Raw genomic sequence first — 20,081 nt, forward strand, 5'->3', positions numbered from 1 at the left:
GTTCAATGAAAAAACACGTGGCTGGCATGTGCAAGGTTATGGGTTCAATCCCCAGCCCTGAAAAGAAAGAAAAAGGAAAGCAGAGAAGATACATTTTCAAAATGGTGGCATACGGCTGTAGTGTAGCACTGGGAGGCAGAGATAGAAGGACTGTGTGAACTCAGAGGCCCTGGAACCATGTACAAAAACGGGGAGACACTGACTCATTTAAAAGTAAGAGAGAATAGAGAACATGCAGAGTTTTTATTGGGCTATTTTCTATTTCCTTTTCTGTTGGTTTGTTATGGCTTTTAAAACATTATCAGCTAGCTACATTGTTTCAACATAGCTTGTTGAAATCAAAATATGTTTTTATATGCAAGGCAAAAATCTACAGTAGACATTCATAAGAAATAGGCAAGGAAACAAAACACAATTTTGAGTAAATTGCATTGCCACATAAAAGCATTTAAAGGAAAAAGAAGTAAAAAAGTTATCATTAGACCAGAAAAAGACATATGGAAAGCAATACATGTCAATAATTACCTAATTATATGTAGTTAAAATTCTCAAATTAAAATAAAACACTACAAAATAAAACAAAAGCAAGAAAACAGCCATATTGTTAACTTATTTCACTTATAGGGATGTATACAAACTGAAAGAGATTCAATCCAAATAAAGCAGAAGTAGCCATGATTGGATAAAATATACTTTAAGCCAAAATCAGAAAAAGGAGACAAAGGTGGTCATTATATAGTGGTAAAAGGTTAATTCAGCTTCTCTCATTTAGTGTTGGTGGAGGATTAGAATCACATTTTTAGTTCAGAAACAAGATAACTGAAGTACAGGGTCAGAAGTACAAGCTTACCTTGGGAATTAGATAATTTCTGAATCTAACATTACAGGTAGCTGCATGGGGCACATTGTTGGGGATAAGGTTAATGTATCTCTGGATCTCGTGCACCACTGCATCTGTGTAGGGCATGCGGGTCCTGTCCTGCATGCAGGGACTCCTGTGTCTGCCAATCACATGATCAATCTCTTCCTGGACTTTAGCTATTAGGACACAATTAAGAAAGGGTACATTTGTTATAGCAATTCAAGTCTATATGAGGTGTGATAAAGGTATCAAGCCACATGTACACTTAAAAGTAGACAACTTATAACACACAAATTCCCCCCACAAATTAGAAATTAAGATTAACATGTGCAAACAGGTACATTATTGTACCAATATCCAGCACACAGAAAGAATGAAATGTTTCAATATGTAAATACCTTTTATATGTGAATTCTAATTATTACTGTCTTACTGGAAAAAGCACAAAACAAAAATTAATTTCACATCTAAGTAATAGTGATACTTTAAAATTGAATTGTGAAGCTGGAATGATATTTCTGTGGTTAAAAGCACTGGTTACTCCTCCAAAAGATCCAAATTTAATTCTTAGCACACACAGGTGGCTCACAAATGTCTGTAACTCCAGTCCCAGAATTGATACCTTCTTCTGGTTCCTGTGAATCTCAGGCATGCACATGGTCCACAGACATATATGTAGGCACAAACATCTATACACATAAAATAAATAATAAAGATTTTTTTATAGTACAGAATAGAATTTCTTCAGGTCATGGGAGAGTTAAGAGGGTGGTAGAGGCAGAGAGAGAAAGAGAGAGAGAGAGAGAGAGAGAGAGAGAGAGAGAGAGAGAAATAGAGGAGTAGAGGCCGGCCATGAGCACTTGGAGGGAGAAGGAGGAAGGGAAAGGGAAGAGGAGGGGTCGGGGTGGGAGGGCAAGGCTGCAAGAACACAAGAGCAAGAGGCAAGAGAGCTAATAAAGATTTTTTAATTGAATACTAAGTATCTGTATTGTGGGTTTGTGCATATGTGAAACTTGATTTCTTGTTATTCACTCTTACAGTTCCCAAGGGAGTTCACTTTGAAATGTTCTAGAAGTTGTGTATGTAGTTTTTGTTCACATTCATAAATAATAACTATTTATATTATTTGATTATATTATTTGTGAGCAGGTTTACAATATAGAGAAATTACATTCCTATGACCACTTCACACAAAATATTGAAACTCACATATATATATGCTTACACACACACACAAACACACACACACACACACACACACACACACACACACACACACACCGACACAGATGCTACCCAGAGTAACTTTCATTGAATTCAGAGCTCTGATTTTACGGCTGCTCAGAATAACTTTATTTCTCTTATTCGTTTTTTTCTATATGTCAAAATTGCCATTTGTATCTCATCATATATGCACAAATGTCATCCGATAACACAAAACATCAATATTAAAACTTCTTTCAGGCTATCTGAAGAAGACTAACTGTGCCTTAGAAGTCTCAGAGCCATACCTGTGACCTCTTTGTGTTTCAGTAGGAGCAAGAGTCCATATCTCAGGGTAGTGCTTGTGGTTTCTGATCCAGCTACAAACACATCAGTGACAGTAGCCATCAAACTTTCAGTAGTAAACTCAGAATGGGGATTGTGTTTTTCCTGGAAATTTTTATTTCATTATTAGAGAATGATCATATATACTAGAGAGTGACTAACTTCAACAATTTTCAAATAACACACGTTGGTTTACAATAAGTAAATTTAGAATGTGAAGTGAATAGTAAAAATATTACAGCAGGTACACAGTATAGTGCAGAATGTAAATTAAATAACTCTGTCTTCATTTCTCTGCCCTTATTTCTTACTTGCATCAAAATTGAATTTCTCAGAGCATGCCATACCATTAACATAACAAAAAGAACCCACCACTACAAAAATATGTATAGTACCAAGCCCAAGCTACTAGGGAAGCCTGCCACATTAATAACATGTTTGTTATTTTTCTATATGATCAAGTCCACTTTTTATGTTAATGTTTAATAGTTTGCATTTTAAGTTGTTTATGTCTAACTCACTTGAGCTTATATTCCCTATTCTCATACAACTTATTAAAGAATTCTGATTGCATAATATTTCAATTTTAAATCTTAAATGATGTTAGTCCAATTTATGCCCATAACAGGAACCTAATTTTCACACCAAGTGGTTCTTACCTGAGAAATTAAATTTCCCCAGTAAGAATAAAAACACTTTACCTGTTCCATTTTGATTAGGAAACAGTCAATGAAGTCCCGGGGGTTGTCTATGTCCAGTGTTTCCCGATGTTCTTTCACTCTCCCCAAAATGTAACGTTTTATTTCAGTAAAATTTTTAATTACTTTGTTATGGCTTCCTGGGAGATAGTCGATGAAGGCAGGGATAGCACTGCACACCTTAAACATTTTTGAAAATATGTTTATTAGGCTGAATGAGGTCACTCACATTTGCAGTCTGGTTACACAGAAGGCCTATGTGAGTGAATCACCAGAGCCTTTGAGTTTGGGGATAACTGGGTGAGTATAGTGAGATGCCATCTCCAAAAAACAATGCTCAGGGACCATCCCCTCCTCTGAAATTCTATCTCCCTTCTGGACTATGTTTATCACCAGGCAAATCAGATCATTGGCTGTTCTGTTCCCCTGAAGATCCTACATTCTAAAGGACTCTCAGAGAATCTCCTGTATCCAGGGAAACAAGTAAGGAACCCTCCCAAATAACCACAGCAACTGGAACACCCCTGGAGCCTGGAAGACTTGGGACCCATCCCCTCTGCTCAAACTTCACCTCTCTTCTGGCCTGTGTTTTCCACCATTGTAGGAAGCCGTTGGCGCCAATAGATGGCGCCAGCTTCCTGCGCATTGTTCAGCCTGCAAAAACCTTTCCCCTCGTGTTGCTTGGCAACCACATAAGTCATAGCCCAATCTCGGGGCACGTGATTGAGCTACAGAAGGATGCACCAATCAGGTAGCAACACAAGTCTCTTAGGCATTTATAAGCAGTGCATTTCTCCCCCACATGAGGAGATTGCGAGAGATAGTGGAGAGATTGTGGGAGACACCACGTGGAGAGATGGCAGAGAGATACCACGTGGAGAGAGACCCGATAGGAGAGATTGCGGGAGATCCCACGTGGAGAGAGACTCGGTAAAAGAGATTGAGGAGAGATCCCATGTGGAGAGAGACTGGGCAGAGAGATCGCACGTGGGAGACTGCATGTGAGAGGTCGCCTATACAGTAGACCCCAGTAGGGAGTCCCCGGCTCAGAGAGAAGTTTCCTGCTCAAGAAGTCCCCTGCTCAGAGTGCTGTACAATGAAGGTTGTTCGCAGAAGAATCTTGTTGTTTGTTGCACGCCTGTTCCTATCGGCAGGAAGCGTGGGCATGTGACACACCATGGCAGATAATCAGTGTACCTGGACCTCTGAAGTCCTCACAGTCTGAAGGCCACCCAAGAGGTGCGCTGCATCCAGGACTACAGGACTAAACCCCACCATCTGAAGGCCTACCAGAAAATCCACTGCAGATAGGGCAACAAATCATCAGTGTGCATCCACCTCTGAAACATCCACAGTCTGAAGGTCTCCCAGGAGACCTACAGAAAGCCAGGCACATAACTGGGACCCCTGGGATCCAGGAATGTAGGAAATCCCTGCCTAGCCAGTGGCACTGGTTTCTTCTGGAATGAACCTGGGTCCTGAGCAGACCTGGGGTGCTGGCTCTGCATCCACTCTTACAATACCCACAGGGAGCCCAACTTCCAGGTGCTCTAAAATGTCCAGAATCACAGGATCACAGAGGAAGCTCAAGAGATCAGATACACCCAGGACCACTGAAGCTCTGACACACTCAAGACCACAGGTGAGGCCAAAACATCTTTTCCAACACCTAGCTAAGCAGGCACCCACACAGGGACCAGGGAAAAACAAACCCTTGCTCAGCCAAATGCACCTTACAATTTGCACCTGTGAACTGAGAAAAACCAGGGCTCTGGCTCCCCACTGACACTTGCAACACAGAAAAAGCTTGACCCCCAGGAGCTCTGACACAGCAGGATCTCTGGAGCTTAGTCAAACTAGGATTTTAGAATCCCAGAGGCAGCTTGACTCCCAGAAGCTATGACACACCCAGGATCTCAGGATCAACAACCAATGTGTCCTCATGGAGAGACCCATGGCTCCAGTTGCATATGCAGCAGAGGATCGCATTGTCTGGCATCAATGGAAGGAGAGGCTTGTGGTCCAGTAAAAACTCGTTTTCCCAGTGTTGGGAAACACCAAGGTTCTAAGGTGAGAAAGAATGGTTGGGAGTGGGAGCATCTCCATGGAATCGAGGTGGAGGGGGAGGAGGAATGGTAGTGCCTTAAAAGGGGATAATGTTTGACATGTAAATACAGAGAATATTCAATAAAAATTATTTCAAAAAAGAAAAAATACATAATAAAATTATTGCTAAATGAATCCAAGAAAACATCAAAACAATCATTCACCATGATGACATAAGCTTCAACCCATGGATAAAAGAACACTTAAATGTACAGAAATTCATCAATGCAATCCACTATATAAACAAACACCAAAAAAAATCACATAATCATTTCATTAGATGCTGAGAAAGCATTTGACAAATTCAACACCCCTTTAAGATAAAAGTCATGGAAAGATCAGGAATTCAAGACTCATACCTAAACATAGTAAAAGCAATATACAGCAAACCAGTAGCTAACATCAAAAAAATGGTGAGAAACTTGAAACAATTCCACTAGAATCAGACACTAGACAAGACTACCCACTCTCCCCTTGACTATTCAATAGAGTATTGGAAGACCTAGCCAGAGAAATTAGATGACAGAAGCATGTGAAGGGATACAGACTGGAAAGGAGAAAGTTAAAATAGCACTATTTTTAGATGATATGAGACTATACTTAAGTGACCCTAAAAATTTAACCAGAGAACTCCTAAACCTGATAGAAAACTTCAGCAAAGTGGCTGAATATAAAATTAAGTCAAACAAGTCAGTAACCTTCCTCTACTCAAACGATAAGCAGAATGAGAAAGATATTAGAGAAACAACACCTTCCACAATAGTCACAAATAAAAGAAAAGAACCCCTTAGTGTAACTCTAACCAAGCAAGATAAAGATCTGTATGACAAGAACTTCAAGAACCTGAAGAAAGAAAATGAAGAAAATCGTAGAAGATGGAAAGATCGTCCATGTTCATGTATTGGCATTTTTAATACCGTAGAAATAGCCATCTTACAAAAATCTATACAGATTCAATGCAATCACCATAAAAGTCCAACTAAATTCTTCATAAAGTTGAAAAGAGCAATTTGAAAATTCATTTTGAATAACAAAAAATCCAGGATATCAAAAACTGCTCTCAACAATAAAAGAACTGCTGAGGGAATGAACACCCTGACCTCAAGCTGTGTTACAGATAAATTGTGATATAAACTGCATAGTATTGGTACAGAGATAGGCAGGTAGATCAATGCAATAGAATTGAACACCCAAAAATGAACCCAAATACTTATAGTCACCTGATCTTTGCCAAAGAAGCAAAAAAGAGTCAATGGGGAAAAAAAGATAGCATCTTAAACAAATAGTGCTGATTCAACTGGCAGTCGGCATGTAGAAGAATGCAAATAGAACTATTTTTATCTCTGTACAAAGCTCAATTCCCAATGGATCAAAGACCATCACATAAAATGAGGCACACTGAAAGTAAAAAAGAGAAAGTGGGGAAGACATTAGAACACATAGGCACAGGGGAAAATGTCCTAAACAAAATACCAAGCGGTTATGTCCTAAACAAAGAATCGACAAATGGAAAGTTAGACTCCAGAGAATTAAATAATCCTATTTAAAAATGGGGTACAGAGCTAAACAAAGAATTCTCAGCCCCTGAGATTCTCTCTTCCATCTCTTGTAATCTGTTGGAGATGCTTGCATCTGTAACTCCTGATTTTTTTTTTAGGTTTTTCATCTCCAGGGTTGTCTCTTTTTGTGTTTTCTTGATTGTTTCTATTGCCATTTTCAATTCCTTCATCTCTTTGGTTGTGTTTTCCAGTAGTTCTTTGAGTTCTTTGAGTGATTTTCATGTTTTCTCATTCAAAGCTTCTATTTGTTTATGGTTGTCCTCCCGTATTGTTTAAGGGAGTTATTCCTGCTCTTCTCGAAGATCTCCATCATCATCTTGAGGTATCTTGATTTCAGGTCTGAATCTTCTTTCTCTGGAGTGTTTGGCAATCCACTGCTTGCTGTGGTGGGAGAGCTAGGTTCTGATGTTGCCAGGTTGTGTTGGTTTCCATTGTTTAAGTTCTTTTATTTTCCTCTTGCCATCTTGTTGTCTGTGGTTATATGTGGTCTTGTCAGTGACTGGCACCTGTCTCTCCCATGGATCTGAGGGCCCATGGGCTCAGAAAGAAAATTTCTTCTGAGTGTTCATCTTTTTGTGGGCGAGCAGTGAGTTCTGGTGGCAGGTACTCAGTTGTCTTTGTGGGCTCAGGTTGGGGAGCTCTTGTGAGGCTGCTCTGGGAGCTCGGCCATTTGCCCACTGGTCCTGAATACTAGTGGTGGAGATCTTGCTCTTTCTCCAGGTCAAAATGGACCCTTTTTTAGTACAGCACTCTCTGCTTACACTGAACTCATGGTGTGCCCTCCCTGGGCCTTTGTGTCAGGTTCACCTCTGGTCCAGGTGTAAAAGCACCCTGTGGAGCTGATATTCCAGAACCTCCTTTACCAGGCAGATCAGGATTCTCTCTGACACAGTCCTGGGCACCGCCTCCAAGCACTCTCTGTGCTCTGGGTCCTCACTGCACAACCTCACTAGGTCTGTACCCCAGACTACCTGCTGGTCTAGGTTGAAGAGGTCCTTGGCGTCCACCAGCAAAGCCTTTCCGGGCAGGGGGATCCAGATACTCCCTTGCTGTGGGCCGAAAAGGAACTTTTGCCACAAGCACCGCCTCCAAGCACTGTCTGTGTTCTGGGTGCTCATGCTGCAGACTCCCCAGGCCTGTGCCCCAGGTTATCTGCTGGTCCAAGTGGCAGAGTGTCTGGGTGTCTGGTTCACAAGCACAGCCTTTCCAGGCAGATCTGAATACTCTTTTACTGCTGGTCTAGGTGAAAGAGCTCCTTGGTATCAGGTCCCAAAGCAAAGCCTTTCCAGGTGGGCGGATCCGGATATTCCTTACTGCTGGTCTAGATGGCAGAGAGCCTGGCACCAAAAAATTCTCAACTGAGGAAAATTGAATGACTAAGAAGCACCATAGAAATGTTCAACATCCCTAGTCATCAGGGAAATGCAAATCAAAACAACCCTGAGATTCCACCTCACACCAGTCACACTGGCTAAGATCAAAAATCAGGTAACAGCAGATGCTGGGAAGGATGTGGAGAAAGGGGAAAACTCCTTTATTGTTGGTGAGGTTGCAGGCTGGTAAAACCACTCTGGAATTCAATCTGGAGGCTTCTCAGAGAATTGGACATAGTACTACCTGAGGACCCAACTATACCACTTTTGGGCATTGACCCAAAAGGCAGCACAACGTGTAATAAGGACACATGCTCTGTCATGTTCATATCAGCCTTATTTATAATAGCCAGAAGCTGGAAAAAAAACTCATATGTTTTTCAACAGAGGAATGGATACAGAAATGTATGGTACGCAGTTACTTCAGGATGGGCAGCCTACCTGCGAACAGGCCCCTGGGAGCTCGGAAAAGCTGCAGGAACGCTTTCCATCATAAGCTGAAGGGTGAGTCAACTTCTGCCCATGTTCTACCAGGGAACAGAACTCATAAGGTTCAAGCAGTGGAACTTCCCTGGGGTGCACACTACTGGCCCAAGGCCAGACCCTGGATGGGTAACCCACCCACCCAAGGGTCCCAGGGTGCTTGAAAGAGCTGCAGGAATGCTTTCCATCCTTAGCAGAAGGATTTTATATATTTTTAAACCTGATACAGAAGACTCTGTACCCGCCTGCACACTGCTGAGCCCACAGAGAAGCCTTGCAAGCGCTCTCCCACCTGAGCCCACAATAAGCCCTAAGCCTGCCACACACCCTTACCAGATGTCCAGGGAAGGAACACCTGTTGATCTCCTGAGCAGTTAGGGAGGTGACCTGTGGGGTCGTGTCCTCTCTGGCCCAGCAAGAAAGCAGGTGACTGAGACCCTGGAACAGCCTTGCAAGTGCTCTTCTGACTGAGCCCACAGAGAGCTTGCCACACACCCTTCAGGCTCTCCATGGAGGGATACCCTGGAGCTCCTGGAGGACAGGTAGAGTGGTGCACTCTGGGATCAGGTCCTTTCCAGCCCAGCGAGAGGGCAGGGGGACTGCCACCAGGACTCAGAACCCACCAGCACACAGTTGAGCCCACAGAGAAACCTTGCAAGTACTCTCCCACCTGACCAATGGGAGCTTGAAACATGCCCTTTAGGCTGCCCCAGGAGGGATAGCCTGGAACCCCTTGAGGCCAGCTGGCGTGATGCACTCTGGGATCAGGTTCTTTTTGACTCAGTGAGAAGACAGGGAGACCACCATCAAGACTCAGGACCCACCTGTACATGGCTGAACTCCCAGAATAGCCTCACAAGAGCTCTCCCACCTGAGTACTCGAAGACAGAACACAGTCAGTGCAATCAGAACCCATTGCCAGCCTACAAAGAGCCAAACACCCAGAAGCAATTTCCTTCCTGAGCCCATGGGCCCTCAGATTCGTAGAAGAGACAGGATCCACTCAGAGACAACAAAATCACCGGAGGAAAGAGTAAAAACATAAAGAATAGAAATCAAGACAACCTGGCAACATCAGAACCCAGTTCTTCCAACACAGCAAGTAGTAGGTTGCCAAACACACCAGAAAAACAAGACTTAGACTTGAAATCATACTTCATGATGATAATGGAGATCTTAGAGAAGCGCATAAATAACTCCCTTAAAAAATTACTGGAGAGCCAGAAAAAAAAAATCACTCAAAGAACTATAAGAAAACACAACCAAATAGATAAAGGAATTGAAAATAGAAATAGAAATAATAAAAAAAGCTCAAAAAGACACAACCCTAGAGATATAAGACCAAAAAAAAAAAAAAAAAAAAAAAAAAAAAAAAAAAAAAAAAAAAAGAATTCAGGAGTCACAGATGCAAGCATCACCAACAGACTACAAGAGATGGAAGAGAGGATCTCAGGGGCTGAAGACAGCATAGAAAACATTGACTTTCCAAAACTTCCATGGAGTAAAACACCAACCTTTGTGCACACTTTGAGAGATATATTGATCCATTTGAGTATGTAGCTGAAGATAGCAGTGTCTGGCATCAATGTGAGAAGAGGCTTTTGTTCCAGAGAGGGCATGTTTTCCCAATGAAGGGAAATGACAAGGCAATGTGGTGGAGAGGGGGATCAGAAGGGAGTGTACCTTTGTGAAGGCAAATGGAGGGGGAAGGGAAGGGGTGTAGGGCGAGGTAAAGGGATACCATCTCAAATGTAACTACAGAGCATCTAATAAAAAGAGAAAAAATATATAGTATGTATATAAATTTTAAAAAAGAAAGAAAACATAGACAAAACAGTCAGAGAAGATGCAAAAAACAAAAAGCTCCTAAGCCAAAATGTTCAGGAGATCCAGGACACGATGAGAAGACCAAACCTAAGGATAATAAGTGTACAAGAGAGTGAATAATATCAACCCAAAAGGCACAGTAAATATCTTCAACAAAATCATAGAAGAAAACTTCCCTGTCCTTAAGAACAAGATTGACCATGAACATACAGGAATCCTACAGAACTCCAAATAAATTGGACCAGAAAAGAAACTCCTCCCAACAAATAATAGTCAAAATGCCAAATATTTAAAACAAAGAATCCTAAAGCAGTAAGGGAAAAGGGACATGTGACATATAAATGCACACCAATCAGAATTATACCTGACTTCTCAAAATAGACTATAAAAGCTAGAAGATCCTGAACAGATGTCATACAGACCCTAAGAGAACACGAATGCCAGGCCAGGGTTATATCTAGCAAAACTGTCAATTACCATAGATGGAGAAGCCAAGATATTCCAGGACAAAACCAACACACAATATCTGTGCACAAATCCAGCCCTACAAAGGATGATAAGTGGAAAAATCCAGCACAAGAAAAGAAACTACACCCAAGGAAAAGCAAAAAATAATAATCACACAAGGAAAACAAAAGAAGAAAAGCAAACAAACATAAGTCTACCTCTAACAACAAAAGCCTCCCAACCAAAAAAAGCTCAGGACCAGATGGGTTTAGAAAGGAATTCTATCAGACTTTAAAACACCAATACTTTCCAAACTATTCCACAAAATAGAAACAGAAGGAACACTACCCAACTTGTTCTTCGAAGCCACAATTATCCTCATACCTAAACCACACAAAGACACTACAAAGAAAGAGAACTTCAGACAAATTTCTCTCATGAATATCGGTGCAAAAATATTCAATAAAACTCTTGCAAACCAAATCCAAGCATACATCAAAACAATCGTCCACCATGACCAAGTAGGCTTTATTCCAGGTATGCAGGGATGGTTCAACATACGGAAATCTATCAACATAATCCACCATATAAACAAACTCAAAGAAAAAAAAAACTACATGATCCTCTAGATCCACTAGATGCTGAAAAAAAAAATTTGACAAAATTCCACACTCCTTCATGATAACAGTCTTGGAGAGATCAGGAATTCAAGGCCCATACCTTAAAATAGTAAAAGCAATATACAGCAAACCAGTAGCCAACATCAAACTAAATGGAGAGAAACTTGAAGCAATCCCATTAAAAATCTGCCCACTGTCCCCCACCTATTCAATATAGTACTGGAAGCCAGAGCAATTAGAGAACAAAAGGAATCAAAGGGATTCACATTGGGGGAAAAGAAATCAAAATATCACTATTTGTGCTTTGGGACTGTGGGGGCAAGACTAAGGCTATGTAGGAGACTGGAGGCTATGAGTTTAGGTGGCGAATTGGCTACCAGAACATTTCTAACATAGAATAGTTGATAAATTTAGGATGCTAGGTTCTGTGTCCAGCGATTGTGTTATTTGTTGATTCTAAACTAGGATTGTCTGGTGTTTTCTATCTCGTGGCAATTCAACTGAGCTCCAGAGAAAGCCTTTGGATTAAGATGGCAGCAAAACTCTCTGCTCCTCCAGCCCCAAGTCTGCAGGCACTCTGCCATGTTTCCCACTATGATGATAATGGACCAAACCTCTGAAACTGTAATCCAGCCTCAATTAAAGGTTGTCCTTTATAAAGCTGCTTTGGACATTGTGTCTCTTCACATCAATGAAGCTCTAACTAAGACATAGGACAATGGGAAGAAAGAAGAATGAAACATCAGCTACCTTAACACTGAGTTGCTAACCTTCATTCATATAGAAGAAGTCTTTTTATATACTGCACAGAAAAAGACTTATAAAAGCCTCAACTTGAGATGCACCAAAGTGCTTGTCTTCTTCAAGCAAAGGACAAAGTTTCAGGACCTTGTGCCACTTCTAAGTAACCGTGACAACATTGATTAAAGGACATTCAAAGAAAGTAGTAATGTCTCAAATTTGTAAAAGCGATTAGGAATTTCATAAGTTTTTCCAAAGACAAACCATAGACATTATAAAAGGAAAGATTGACAAGTTCTGTTTTTTCGTTAATTATGTAAGATCTTAAGACTACATATCAGAGGAAAGAGGGCAAAATATAAATGAGGGAAAATGCTGCAAAACCACAGAAAAAAAAGTCTCTTGTGGGAAAATTATGACCCACACAAGAATATTAGACAACATAGCATAGACAATTTATAAATGTCCATGTCCAATAAAACTGGAAACATCTCTCCAACTGTAAGGAGCACAATAGCCCATTAGTGAGACACTGTATCCCAACTCTTATGGAGGGAGATTGAAAGCAGGAGTAGTATGCTATTTCGGAGTCAGAACAACCATAGTCTGATCTGCTTTTTGTCTACACTGTCCAGAAATGAGAAGGAGCAAAGGTTTCTGTGACAACCCATGGAGAGACATTCTGCAGAAGAATGCAAATCAATCCTTTGCTATCTCCTTGTACAAACCTCAAGTCCAAGTGGATCAAAGATCTCCACATAAAACCAGGAACACTTAATCTATTAGAAAAGAAAGTGGGGAAAATTTTAGAACACATAGGCACAGGGGGAAAATTCCTGAACAGAACACCAATGGCTTATGCTCTAAGATCAAGAATCGACAAATGGGACCTCATGAAATAGCAAAGCTTCTGTAAGGTTAAAAACACTGTTAAGAAGACAAAATGGCAGCCTACAGATTGGGAAAGGATCTTTACCAATTCTACCTCTGATAGATGGCTAGTATGCAATATATACAAAGAACTCAGAAAGCTGGACTATAGAGAATTAAATAATCCTACTTAAAAATGGGGTACAGGGTTAAACAAAGAATTCTCAGATGAGGAATATCAAATGTCTGAGAAGCACCTAAAAAAATGCTCAACATCCCTAATCATCAGGGAAATGCAAATCAAAATAACCCTGAGATTCCACCTCACATCAGTCAGAGTGGCTAAGATCAACTACTCAGGTGACAACAGATGCTGGTGATGATGTGGAGAAAGGGAACACTCCTCCATTTTTGGTGAGATTGAAAGCTGGTACAACCACTCTGAAAATTAGTCTGGCAGTTCCTCACATAATTGGACATATTACTACCTAAGGACCTAGATATACTACACCTGGGCATATACCCAAAAGATGCTCCAATATGTAACAAAGACACATGCTCCTCCATGTTCATAGCAACCTCATTTATAATATCAGAAGCTGAAAAAAAACCCAGATGTCTTCAAGAGAGGAATGCATACAAAAAATGTGATATATTTACTCAGTAGAGTATTACTCAGCTATTAAAAAAATTAGTTTATGAAATTCTTAGGCAAATGGATGGAACTATAAAATATAAATTTGAGTGAGGTAACACAGTCACAAAAGAAAACACATGGTAAGCACTCACTGATATACGAGCCCAGAAGCTTGGAATACCCAATACCCAAGAAACAATTCACAGACCGCATGAAGTTCAAAAAGAAAGAAGACCAAAATGTGATTCCTTCAGTCCATATTAGAAGGAAAAAACAAAATTGTCATGGGAGAAAATACAGGGACAAATAGTGGAGCAGAGATTAAGACAAGATCTTCCAGAGACTGCCTTACCTTGGGATCCATTTGATTTGCAGCCACCAATCCCAGCCACTATTGCTGACAACATTTGAAATGTTAATACATAGAATATCCAACAAAAATGATTTTTTTAAAGATACAAAAGGGTGTGGGTACTGTCTGTCACTCTCCTTTCATACAGAGAAGATTCCAGCCTTACAGCTACTAACCTGGATACTGTCATTTTGGACTCCTAGCCTTCACATGTGACATAGTCTATTGCTTAAGCTACTCAGCTTGTGGTATTCTTTACAACTGCATGGGTAGATGAACACAGGGAGTCCATTACATAGGTGGAAATCTTTTAAGTTAGAATTTGATACTTGTTTTTCCTCTATGCAAAGCCTTCTAAACCTCCCTCATTCTACTCTGGCCTTATACACACCACACAATCTGGCCCCAAACAATACCCTCAACCTTTCTTCCTGCAATTTTCTGATCCACTTCCACTTTTTTGGGGACTCTTTAGAAATAAGTATCCTACCTCTTCTGCCTGTGGTAGGCTAACTCCATTTGAAGGACTGGCTCAATGTGACAGAATTGAAACCAGATAGTCTCTCTTCCTTCTAGACTGCCCAAACACCAACTTTTCAGAGATGCCTTCAACATACACAAAATGACTTGCCATTTCTGCTTATGTGCTAGCTACTATGTTGCAGTAAATATTTTTTTTTAAAAAAATGGCTTAGCTTATCTCTTTACTGGCCCTACGCCTCACTCTGAGGGCCTGAGTTTAGTACAGAGCCACCGCACCTCTGATGCCCAGTCCAAGCTGCCACCCGGGTCTCACTCAACTCCCTTCCCTGGCAATTTTCCACTATCTATTTTCCGTCTTAATCCTGGGGTGTTTGTTTACCCCAAAATCCCAACACAAACACAGCTCTACAGCCCAATAGCTTTTCATACAGGTTTATGTACTCAGTTCTCAATCCAGAAATCCTCTACATAACAAGATTACATAAAATAGACAAAGATACAAACTGCACTTCTATATGGGTATTAGACCTATAAAATCCTTAATGTTCATAACTATTTAATGCCAATTAAGCCCACCTGAATCTAGTTGGTCTTTATGGAGTTTCATCTTGGACCTCTTTTCTGTCCTCCTCCCTCCTCTGACCTCTCCTCTCTGTTCCTCCTTCTCCACCTACTTCCCCGGCCCAGTCACTGGCATTTTTTTATTTTACTAATTAAAATGGGAAACTTCAGATGAAGTCACCTCATGAGTACATGACTAGGCAGCACTTCTTCGGTAAGTGGAATCAACATTAAAATATGAACAGCTTCAGGACAATCTACACTACTATATAAAGATTTATCTTTATTCACAGAACAGAAGAATAAATATAGATAATGTGGTTCATTTACACAATAGATTACTATTCAGCTACTAAGAACAAAAACATCATGAGTTTTGCAGGAAAATGGATGGAACTAGAAAATATTATCCTGAGGAAGGTAAGCAAGACCCAAAAGGCCAAGCATGGTATCTACTCACTAATAAATAAGTGGATATTAACCAAAAGTTCAGAACACTTAGGCTACAATCCACATAACTCAAGAAGGTTAACAAGCACAAGGGCCCAAGGGCTTCAATCCCACTTGGGAGAGTGAAGAAAGCAATCACAGACTGCAGAGGGAGGCAGGAACATAGGTAGAAGAGGGAGGAGGAAGGGAAATGGGAATATAATCAGGTATTGGAGGGAGGGAACAGGAGAGAAGACCTAAGGGCCAGTAGAAAAACAGAAACAGGCAACCTCAGGAGGTAGGAGATAGGAAAACCATTTAGAATATACCAAAGACCTGTAAGGCGAGAGACTTTCAGGACTCAAAGGGAGGGACCTTAGATGAAATGCCCAACAGTAGAGAAAGGGAACTTGCCAAGTCTACCTCCAATAGATAGATAGGGCATCAAGTGGAGGGATGGAGTTGTCATCCCACAGTCAAAAACTCTGGCCCAGAATTGTTTCTATCTAAAAGAACTGAAGGGGCAAAAATAGAGAAGAGACTGAGAAAAAGGCAGTCCAGTAACTGGTTCAACTTGGGATACATCTCAAGGGGAGGATCTAAGAACTGAGAGTATTACTGGTGCTGTGGCGTGCTTATAGACAGGAGCCTAGCATGGTTGTCCTCTGAGGGGCCCAACAAGCAGCTGACTGAGACAGATGCAAATATTTATTTATACCCAACCAATAAACTCAAGTCAGGAACCCCTGTGGCTAAAAGGCTAAAAGAAATTGTAGAGGAGGTCAACACCATAGGAAGACCAGCAGTTTTAACTAACCTGGACCCTGAGATCTCTCACTGAGCCACCAGCCAGGTAACATACACTATCTGGTCCAAGGCCTCCAACCCATAATCTACCTAAGGAATGTCAAGTAACCCTTGGCAAAATTACAGGTCCAACCTCCTAGAATGTGTCTCCGTGCACATGGCATATCCCCAGAACTTTAAACCTCACCCAGGGAAACTTCACCCTAATAAAAACTCCTTCCCACTTTCCAAGGTTAGTCCCTGTTAACCCTGAATAAAGTACACAAGCCATTTCATTGAAAATTGTCTAAGAGATCTGTTTCACTGAAAGTTGTCTAAAAGAGCTGTATATAAAAGAGTTGTAACACTGAAATTTTCAGAGAATATCTTCTCCCCACACTCACTGCCAGACCCAGACCCTGCTGACCCACCGTTTCCAGACTTTGACTCGTCCTTTCCACCCAGTATGCCCTATGGTCCAGACACCTGAAGAGAAGACACAGACCAAGAAACTCAGCTCCACTTCATTCTTCCCTGCTTGGTGTACAGCAATGCCTAGATGTCCCAAGGGAAGAAACCACAAAAAGTGAAACTATAGGGGCTCATCCTTGTAATTCCAGAGTTAGAGAGGCAGAGACAAGCAGATCCTCACAGTCTCCCTTGTAGGATAGCTGCAGACCAGAGACAGACTCTGTCCCTAAAACAAGGTAGAGAGCTCCTACAGAAACTTGTCATCTGGACCTCACATACATGCATACATAACACACATGCATGTATGACACACACATCCTCTTACTGAGAGTTGGTAATTTAGAGCCAGTATGTCCTGAATCCTGCTTGAAAGCTAACTGCACATTTGAACACAAATCGTTTAACCACAGATGGGTATAAGCATTTACCCATAAAATGCTTTGCTGGGTTTCTTAATGTCTATCCTTGAACTACTTACAATAGCTAAAAAATGGATCCAGATTAGATATCCTGTAAAAGATGAGTGAGTGAGTGAGTGTGTATGTGTGTGTGTGTGTGTACATAGCCACACAATACAATTTTGTTTCAGCCATAAGTAATGAAATCATGACATTTTCAGGAAAATGCATGGAGCTGGAGATATGTGTATAAGTAATGAAAGTAGAAAGGGAGCAATAAGAAGGAAGAAAATTAGCAGAAGTAAAAGGAAAGGCAGAAAAATAAGAGGGAGAATTCATATGAGAGAAATTCAGAAAAGAGTACTGGTTAGGGGAACAAAGAGAATCAGCAAAAATGGAAAAAGGAGGAATGGTGTGGGCAGTGAGGGAGAGAAATAAGAACAAAATATAATCTTAAACACACACACTTGCATCATAATGAAGCTCATCACTTCATATACTAATTTAAGCTTTTTAACCATTCAGATTTTATGAATTTCTATTAATCATATTATTGCTAAGTGTAGACATTAAGAAAGTTTAAACAGTGTGCTAGAGAACACAAAGCCAATTACTCAATCTCCAGAATAGAACCCTGACTTTAAAACTGGGAAGGCTGCAAGATCATAAAGAATGAAATTGCAAAGGTATAAAACAGAGGAGACTTTAACTGTGGGGAAAGGATAATGTGGGAGATGGTGGGAAGAGTAGTAAATAACTCTAAGTGTACTTGGAAAGGTCATAGGAAAACTTTTTTTTATTTTAACTTAAAAATACATATAGTATATAATATAGTTGTATATATACGCATATATAAGTACACACAGCATACACAGAGAAATATTTGAGTTTATATATATATATGTATATATATATATATACATATATATATATGGTAAATTAAGTAATATAATTTCATTTACTACAATAATGTGCCTCTCAAGAACCATAGACTTTCTCACGAACACTTCAGGAAGAGGCAGGGAAAATCTCCCTTCAATTTGGTATTTGGGGAATTCCAAAAAGCTCTTTAAAAAGTATAGACGATCGCCTTTGCCATTGCCCCTAATTTCCTCCCAGAACTTGAAGGTAAGACCCTCCTCCCAAAAGCAACACATTTTAAACACACTGGATTTAAAATAAAAATAAAATTTAAAAAAAAAAACCAATCTGAAAAGCTCTTCACCGAGGACTAGATAACTCTCACTGTATTCAAAGATAATATATAAGTTACCAAGAAAGAAAAGCAATGGTAAGTCTTTATGCAGCTACAAAAACCTACAAACCTCAACGATGAGCAGAACAGCAAGCTACCCTAGGTGATCCAACAGTGGCATGTACCCGCATGTATACCTTGGGAACAATCAATAACTGTCTACTAGGACTTAACTCCTGATAAATTGAGGAAATCTGAGTGGTACTGTACATATGGCCAAGTATCACTAGCTGGTAAGGTTACAGATCCTAGAGAAGAACCTGCTACTGCTACTTTCCTAACTCAATATGACTCCTAACTGCATTCTAAATACTTAGCCTGTACACACAGCCAAGTGTAGCTCTTACTCCTTACCACGGAAACCTTTTTATTAAACAGATGTATACTATTACAGAAATCCACAACTGGTCAAAATGTAGAGAACAGGGGAAGGCAATGCCAACTGATAGATCTATAAAGCAATTCCTAAGGATTAGGGAACACATCAATGAGGGAGCCAAAATATTGTGAGAACCAGACCAGGGTATCTGTTGGGAGATGGTATCTTCTACATATGAGAGAGAAGCTGTATCCATGCAATATCAACAACATGATAGTCTAAACAAGATCTGTGCAATGGCAACACCAGCTGACCTGTCCACATGGATGGGAGAAATTTCAGAAGGTTCCACACCTAATTTTAGAGGTACAGGCAATGAAAGCTAAGAGGAGGGGAATCCTTCCTCAGCAATGAGCCCCCTGATAAGTTATCTAATTTCAAGCTAAAGCCTTCTAGTCTTTTTACATAGATGCTATACTTGCATACTTTTCTGCCATTGTTCCATCTGTCCTTTTGTCTTGAGAGTGCCCTTGACAAAGGCACCTTATAACTAGTATGTGGCTTCCTCTTGTTATTGTTGAATTTGGATCAAACCCAGGGTCATGTGTAAACTACACAAACTCTCCACACTAAGAATTATCTTTAGCCTCACCCTTCATTTTTCCTTCACCTACTACCTTCTGAGTAACTGAGAGGGGGAGGGAGGGGACAAATGAAGGAGGGAGGATGGGAGGGAGGAAGGGAGAATAAGAGAGACTAATTCTGCTTTCCAACAAAGTTTTTTATTCCAAGATTCAAGATAAATGTCTAGAAAATAGACACATTGCACTGAAGTAAAAAAATTTAATTTGTGTTAAAATTTTTTTTACATTGATGGGTGGCCCCATCGCTCTACTGGGGGCCATGTTTATTTACTGGTGATGGTCTCTTCAGGTTCTATCTCCCTGTTCTTGGGTATTTCTTATAATGTTAACCCCATTGGATCCTGGGAGCCTCTTGCATCCCTGGCTTCTGGGACTTTCTAGTGGTTCTCCAAGTTCCCCAAACCCCACTTATTTCTATTTATTCTCCTGGCCCTCTGGACTGCTCTCCTATCTCTTCCGGTACCTGGTCCAGAATTATCCCAGTCTAACGGAAATGTAGAATCAAAAGTGAAGCAGATGCTGAAGGAATGGCCTCCAGAGACCACCCTACGTTGGGGTACATTCCATCTGCAGACACCAAACTCCAACACTACTGCTGATATCAAGATGTGC

At 40.6% G+C, this 20,081-nt stretch overlaps 1 protein-coding gene across 1 annotated transcript in view; it reads right to left on the reverse strand.

Moving 5' to 3' along the window:
* LOC308417123 (cytochrome P450 2C55) overlaps positions 1-20,081 on the reverse strand; it is a gene marked incomplete at both ends in the record, with an annotated part of 35,467 nt that overhangs the window by 6,190 nt on the left and 9,196 nt on the right. The window contains 3 exons of the mRNA XM_080912249.1: positions 851-1,038; positions 2,374-2,515; positions 3,112-3,288. Of these exons, the coding sequence (XP_080768375.1) occupies positions 851-1,038; positions 2,374-2,515; positions 3,112-3,288 (507 nt within the window). The remainder of the gene's footprint in view (positions 1-850; positions 1,039-2,373; positions 2,516-3,111; positions 3,289-20,081) is intronic.

This window comes from Micromys minutus (genome assembly GCF_963924665.1).
Source record: "Micromys minutus genome assembly, chromosome: 2".
NCBI classification, from domain to species: domain Eukaryota; kingdom Metazoa; phylum Chordata; class Mammalia; order Rodentia; family Muridae; genus Micromys; species Micromys minutus.